General features: G+C 50.9%; 1 protein-coding gene across 1 annotated transcript; it reads right to left on the bottom strand.

Annotated features, from left to right (window-relative positions):
* Positions 1 to 3,877: 3,877 nt before the first annotated feature.
* On the bottom strand, positions 3,878 to 5,513 carry CCT8L2 (chaperonin containing TCP1 subunit 8 like 2; the record flags this gene model as incomplete). Its single annotated transcript, XM_081243687.1, is given in 7 exon segments — positions 3,878 to 4,053; positions 4,056 to 4,101; positions 4,105 to 4,796; positions 4,799 to 4,872; positions 4,874 to 5,130; positions 5,134 to 5,366; positions 5,369 to 5,513. Coding segments are annotated over 7 exon segments (1,623 nt in total).
* Between the last annotated feature and the right edge of the window lie 1,731 nt (positions 5,514 to 7,244).

Raw genomic sequence — 7,244 nt, 5'->3', positions numbered from 1 at the left:
TATTTATGTCAGTCCAGCTGACAGGGGTACAAACAAGTCTTCTTAAACTAGTTTCGTTCATTCGCAAAAGAAATGGTTGAGTCCCTGAGCCCCAATCTTCCCTTTTCCTCCCATTCAGATGTCCCAGTTTGGAAGTCTTCTGTTTTCTCTCTTGAGTCTTAGCTTTCTCTATCCTTTGGCCTCTGCACTAAAGGGATTTCAGACTTGTAGGCCTAGAAAGCAGAGCTCCTGCTGTAAGGGGATCTCTTGAGAAAGGCCTCTTGGGAAAAGGTCCAGAAATAGACAAAGGATTGGAACAGACTACTGACAGCTCTTCCTTGTTTCAGCCTTTTCACAGTTTGCAAGCAATGACTTTCGTCCCTTCAGGACTCCAGGATTTGTGTAGGTCCCAGTCTTGGGTCTGTGCTCGCAGGTGCCCAGAAGTATGGGGTAGTTCTCCCAACTCAGCCCCAGTCTTCCCCACCCAGGCCAGCCACCATCTTCTTCATCCCCCAGGACTCAGAAGTTCTTGTTTTCAGTCCCTGTTTTCTCCTGATCTTATTTCTTTGCTCTCTGCTTGCTGGGTCAACTCAGAACCCCACAACGCAATGTCACTAAATTGGAAGGTTTGGGGATAGAAGAACAGACAAGTCCACCAGCTGCAAGTTTCATAGAGAATGTGCTCTCGAAATTGTTGTTTTTGAAATTCAGCTGCTTCTGGAGCTGAAGACAGCACATCTTGGAAGAAAAAGATGTAGCCAAGTCCTTGGGCCCTTGGAGAACTCGAGACGCTGCATCCTAGGAGAACTTGATTCTGGAACCTTGGAAGCAGAATCCAGACAGACCTGGTAAAATTGAGGTCAAATTCTGGTCAATTTCTCCGTAGTCAGTAGGAGAAAAGACACAACTTTATGTCTGATTCAGACATTTTGACACTTAGAATGCTTAAAGATGATGTTAAAAGGATACTTGATTTCTAGGCATAATCAAGATAGAGCTAACTGGGAGTGTAGCTTAGATCAGTGCTTCTCAGACTTTAATATGCACCCCAGTTACCTGGGGATCTTGTTAAAGTGCAAATTCTGACAAAGTAGGTTGTTGAGGGGCTGGGGGCGGCTGAGATTCTGCACGTCTAACATGCACCCGAATGATGCCAGTGCCGCTGGTTCAGGGATCACTGCTAAGTAGCAGGAGTTTAGAAGGCGGGCTTTAGGGTTGGAGATGACCTTCAACTGATGCTAAAAAGAACCTCAACAGCCAAACACTTTGAGTTTGTACTGAGCTCTCCCTTCTGGTCCTCTTCCCCAAGCTGTGTCTGCTAGCTGCCCATGGTAGTCAGCTCAACCATTGTATGACGTTTTCTTCTCTTCTGGAGCAGCTAATGCTCTTTATTTTCTATTTTTTGGCCACAGTGCACGGCATGGCGGAACTTCCCTGACCCTGCACTGGAAGCACGGAGTCTTAACCAATGTACCACTGGGGAAGTCCTAAAGCTCTTTAGATAACAAGAAGGGGAAGCCAGCTCTGGCTTGATCAAGCAGATTTATCTGAAGGATACTTCGCAGTTTACAGAACTGAAGAGCTGGCCAGCTAGTCATGGACAGATGGGAACCAGGGTGATTCAGGGGCCTCCTTAGCACAAGCTCTAGGACCTTGCCAGCTTTCCCATGAGATGCCTGAATTCTCTGGGTCTTTAGGTTTCAACCTGGGGTTAGATGTTTTTACCTTTAAAGCCCTTAGCATAAGCCAGTTACATTTGTATCTGCCATATATTTCTTCATCACTTGTAAGGCTATCCTTGCTAATTCTAACCTGTGTGTATATATACATATATATATGTGTGTGTGTGTATCTGTCTGTCTAGGGGAAAAGGAGATGGTAATGTTACAGAATGATTTCTCCTGTTATCAAAAAATCACTCGTATATCAAATTTAGGGCACTTAAAAGATACTAAGTTACATGTTTGGCGTTCGTATGTCTTGGATCTATAACTAAAATGTTCTCTGTGAGCAAGAGCTGTCTTCATTGACTTATCTTGCAAAGTAAACATGCCTTTTTGTCTGATATAAAAAACACTAATTGTAGGGACTTCCCTGGCAGTCCAGTGGTTAAGACTCCATGCTCCCAATTCAGGGGGCACGGGTTTAATCCCTGGTCAGGGAGCTAAGATTCTGCATGCTGCGTGGTGCGGCCAAAACAAACAAACAAACAAAACAAAACACTAATTGTAAATTTTCAATTTACATTTTGAGACATAACTTTCTTCATAATCATAGGGGTTATATCTCTGAAAACATCACAACAGAGGAATTTGGGGCAATAAAGTAATGAATAGGAGAATGGGTTTTCCTCTTCTATTTACTGTGTACATTTGGCCAATTACTTAATTTCTCTGAAGCTCGATTGTGTCTCCTGCAACTGAGAGATAACAAGCTTCTTTCTCATGTTTGTTTTGATGATTAAATAAAATGAAGACAAAGTGCTTTTGAACTGCTTTAAAAAGTTACCTCTCTCGGGGGCTTCCCTGGTGGCGCAGTGGTTGAGAGTCTGCCTGCTGATGCAGGGGACATGGGTTCGTGCCCCAGTCCAGAAAGATCCCACATGCCACGGAGCGGCTGGGCCCGTGAGCCATACCCGCTGGGCCTGCGTGTCCGGAGCCTGTGCTCCGCAGCAGGAGAGGCCACAACAGTGAGGGGCCCGCGTACCGCAAAAAATAATAATAATAATAAAAAAAAGTTACCTCTCTCTATCATCATCACTATGGAATTTGAGACTCTACGAGAACAATACGGAACCTGAGGGCAGGGGAGAAATATGACAGCACTTAGTTATATTCGCTAAGATATAACGATGAAGACACAACAAGGAAAGACACGTCAAGGATGTTGTACAGATATCACTTATTACTATAAGTTAGTAATAACGAGTATAGTTCTATACATTTTCATCTGCCATCCTTTGTTCACTAACAGCTTCTCAGGATTTCACTTCTGGGTTTCAGAGAATCTTTGCAAATTTGTTTTGCGTTGTTGCAGCTACTATGCCTGCTATAAGACAATTGTTTCTTGAGTCTGGTTCTCTCTGCAAATGCTTAAGCTTCTTTGCTTTGATTCTAAGAGACTGCAGCTTCCCATCACCTCAGTTCTGTCCCTACGTTCAGCTCTTTTCCCAGAGGCAGAGTAACTTGGTTAAGTGGGAAAGGTTTTGGGTAACATGTTCCCAGCTCTGCTCAACTGCTCTTTACTGCCCAGGAGTATCTGGGCATAATCACAGCCTGGCCAGGATAACCTGGTGCTAGGTGCTCCCCAGCACTCCTCACCTACACTGGAACTGTAGTGCGGTTCTAAGGTGTGTGTTCTTATCTTTTGTTATATATGCCAAGGATGCTTTTTAAAAAATATATTTCTGCCTGCCAGCTCATTTTCCTCCTTTATATTGATTTTTTGCCTGAAAATAACATTCCCTTCTTTTTCCAAATAATCACAGCAGGAATGAGCGGCCACTCCTTTAAGCTGAAACTGAGGTTCTCAGATTGCTAAATTGACATTTAGACAGAAATCCTAGACATTTAGAATTCATGCAGGAATACTCAAAACAGTTGGGAAGAGATACCTGCCCTTTTCTGCATCCCCAAAATTCAGGTACTCAATTTAAAAATCTTTAATAGAATTGAATCCTGGAGGAAAGAACAGAATCTGATGGAGAGAAACAGGAAATGAAAAAAGCCAAGAATCTGAAAGGAAGTAAATCAATGGAAAGGACTTTAACGGTTATGTTGTTTTTATCTAAAGAAATGGACTCAAATAGCAGCAAACGTGGAGGCAATACAAGGCAACATTCATTTTTGGGGTGGCGATGCCCTCCTTGGCAACCCCATTTTGTTGAGGATGTTGCCACTTATTTGTTCGAAGGACTCCTTTTTTTCACGGGGTATGGGCGATCCTTTGCCTTCTTATGTTCAGGTTTCAGGTCCTGGTGAGGCGTGGGACTTTTCTTGGCTACTACAATGTCATCGCTGGTCAGGAGCTGTAGTACCACGTCAGCCACGGCTTGAAGTCCTTGGGCTTTGCTATTAGGGTGTCCCACACCTCTTCCTGGGCCGCATTTATTATCCCTTCGACCTACACTTGTATCAGGAAGTTCCCAGCCTGGTGAGCTCTGTTCATTTCTGCCATCACGTCTGAGACGGCTAAGCCTGCCTTCTCTGCCAGGGTTTCAGGAAGAGACTGCAGGGCCTGGGCAAATGCCAGGAAGGTGGAACCACTGGGCCCTTCCAGTTTGGTTCCTTTCTCTGAGAGCATTTTCGCCAGAGCCACCTCTGTGGCCCCAGCTCCTGGAAGCAGTCTGGGATCCTGGCATAACTGGAAACAGGCATCAATGCCCTGGTAGGCAGCCTGCTCTGCACCCTGTAGCCCCTCAGCAGTGGCCTCCCTGAGCACCAAGGTGAGGGCAGGGGTGCCTGGAGTTTCCCACTCAAATACCACAGCCAAACCTTCTCCCAGCTCCTGCCCGTACACCCACTGACACTTCCCTGGCTCCAGCGGAGGAAGCAGATAAGGCATCAGAGGTGTGCCAAGCACCTCGCTCAGGTACACCATCTCCCGCCGGGACTTCACCTGAATCACCATGAGGCCGCACCTGTCAGCATGCGTTAGCGTCTCCTCGTCAATTTCCCCCCAAGCCACCACCACGTTAACAGCCGCGGCTGCCGGCTGGGCCCCCTGCTTTTCTATCAGCCTCTCGCCGCCCTTCCTGAACTCGGTCAGGTCATCAGGACTAGAGGGACGAGCCGTGGCCGGGGCATTGGGCCTGGCGGGCCGAAGGCGCAGGCCATCAGAGCCGCCCTGGCGCCGCTCATCACCATGGCCACCTGGCCGCAGGGCTTGCCGGGCCAGGCCGGGGAGCAGGCACGGGTCCTCCAGCCGCGCCCCGGGCAGCGCGCACACGCGCACGCGCTCCGGCCGGAAGCCGCCGTCCGGCTCCCAGGTGGCCCAGCACGCATGCGCCACAATCTTGGTCAAGGAGTCCGTCTGCCGCAGCCTGTGCGTGTTCGTCACCGAGTGCAGGGCCCCGAACGGGTCCTCCAGAGGCCCCAGCGTCCGGATGCCCAGGGACGGCAGCAGGGCCAACGTCTCGGCGGCCGCCGCGGCCTAGGCCTCCCGGAGCTGGGCGCGTGGCAGGCCGGCCCGCAGCAGGCGCTCGGCCTGCGCCAGCAGGGCCTGGGCCAGGGGCACCACGAAGGCCACGCCGTCGCCGCTCTGCTCCGCCTGGCTCTGCGCCGCCAACCGCAGCAGCCGGGCGGCGGGGTGCTCCAGCTCCAGCACCCGGAGGATGGCCGTGGCGTACCCCGTGACCACGGTTTCTCCTTTGGCGGTCACCAGGAGCTCTGCCGCCCCTGGGGGCCGTAGCAGGGCCGCAGGACTCTGGCCAAGGTGTGCGCCGCGGCCAAGCTGCTCAGCAGGTGCTTCTTCTTGGCCGCCGGCGTCGCCAGCCGTTCGGGCAGCTCAGGCGCCGAAGGGGCTCTGCCGTCCATCGCCCGCGGGGGCCCACCCGGCCGCAGACAGGCGCTAGAACAGCAGCGAGGCGCCCCGGGAGGAGATCTCTGAAGCCCCTCGAGGGGTCAGTGGGAAAAGCAGCCAAATACCCATCAACTGGTGCCTGGAGAAGCCGGCGCTCTGGGCCCGGGCGCAAGGATGGTCTGCTGAGAGCTGAGCCCTAAAACCACCCCCAGACTGATCTGAAAAGGAACGGGGCCCTTGGGGCCTCTGGGGCTTGGTAGCTGAAACAGATCTGATCTTGATTAAGTCACAAGTGGCACATGGAACCAGGGCAGGGAATGAGGTTACAGAAGGATGGACCCTGAGTTGGGAGGCCCTGGGGCAGGCGGAAGGCAGGCCCGGTTGTCCCCCAGAGGGGGGACACGCGTACCCGGGGCCCCAGAGTTACATTTAAACTTCAAAGACAGGGAAGAGGAAACCAGGTGAAAACCCACCCACTTCAGATTCCTGGTGAAGCTGTGGCTCCCATTGGTTGGTTGGTTGGTCTGGGTCTTTTTTGTGTTTTGAGAGGGAAATTGTTTTGTTTACCTTCTCATGCAGCGCTCTGTAACCCTAGCCACGTTTGGTTACCTGTACGCCTCGGCCTCTTTGGCCACCTTATCCGCTTGTGTCGCTCATCAGGTTCCTTAAGGTGTCTGCTGGTCTGTTTGTCTTTCCGGTTGCAGATGTGTGAGGCTGCACAGTGTGGGACAACTCTTCCCAATGACGGTGATGACACTGAGCTGGCAAAGGCAGGTCAAGACAAGGGAGGGAAAGAGGCTGACCGCCCGCAGACAGAGTAATAGACATGGACGCAGAGTAGTGAAAGTGACCGGGAAGGCAGCGAACCAGAGTGAGTGGGGCTGGGGCTGGGGCCCTCCCACCCTTACCCTCAGCCCTTAGAATTTGAGCTCCCTCCTTCCATCCTCCCTCCTTCCTTCCTTCTCTTGCTCCCTCCTGTCCTCATATGGCACCTACTGGAGTAATGATTGCTTCCTTTTTAGTTTAACAAATATTTATGAGCATCTACTCTGTTCAGTGTACATCTACTCTGTTTCAGTGGTCACAAAGATGGCAGGAACGTGAGACCAGTGAGGGAAAGAGATTGGTACCAAGTGAGTACAACTTCCTTAGGTGTTGGGCAGAGCAGCAGCAGGAATTGATGAAAATATCTATTAAGATTAGGGGAGGGCTTCCCTGGTGGCGCAGTGGTTGAGAGTCTGCCTGCCGAGACAGGGGATACAGGTTCGTGCCCCGGTCCGGGCAGATCCCACATGCCGCAGAGCGGCTGGACCCGTGAGCCATGGCCGCTGAGCCTGCGCGTTCGGAGCCTGTGCTCCACAACGGGAGAGGCCACAACAGTGAGAGGCCCACGTACCGCAAAAAAAAAAAAAAAAAAAAAAAAAAAGATTAGGGGAGGACTTCCCTGGTGGTCCAGTGGTTAAGACTCCACACTCCCACTGCAGGGGGCATGAGTTCCATCATTGTTTTAATATTTCCACAGACAAGAAGATAGAAAAGGAAAAGAGTGTCACAGTGAAAGTTAAATACAATTAAGGCTAAAGAGATAAATTTGGGCTTCCCTGGTGGTGCAGTGTTAAGAATCCACCTGCCAATGCAGGGGACATGGGTTCGAGCCCTGGTCCAGGAAGATCCCACATGCGGCGGAGCAACTAAGCCCGTGCGCCACAACTACTGAGCCTGCGCTCTAGAGCCCACAAGGCACA

The sequence above is a fragment of the Mesoplodon bidens genome (assembly GCF_964165515.1).
Source record: "Mesoplodon bidens genome assembly, chromosome: 9".
Classification (NCBI taxonomy): domain Eukaryota; kingdom Metazoa; phylum Chordata; class Mammalia; order Artiodactyla; family Ziphiidae; genus Mesoplodon; species Mesoplodon bidens.
The sequence above is the reverse complement of the archived record's forward strand: the minus strand, read 5'-3'. Positions and strand labels throughout refer to the sequence as shown.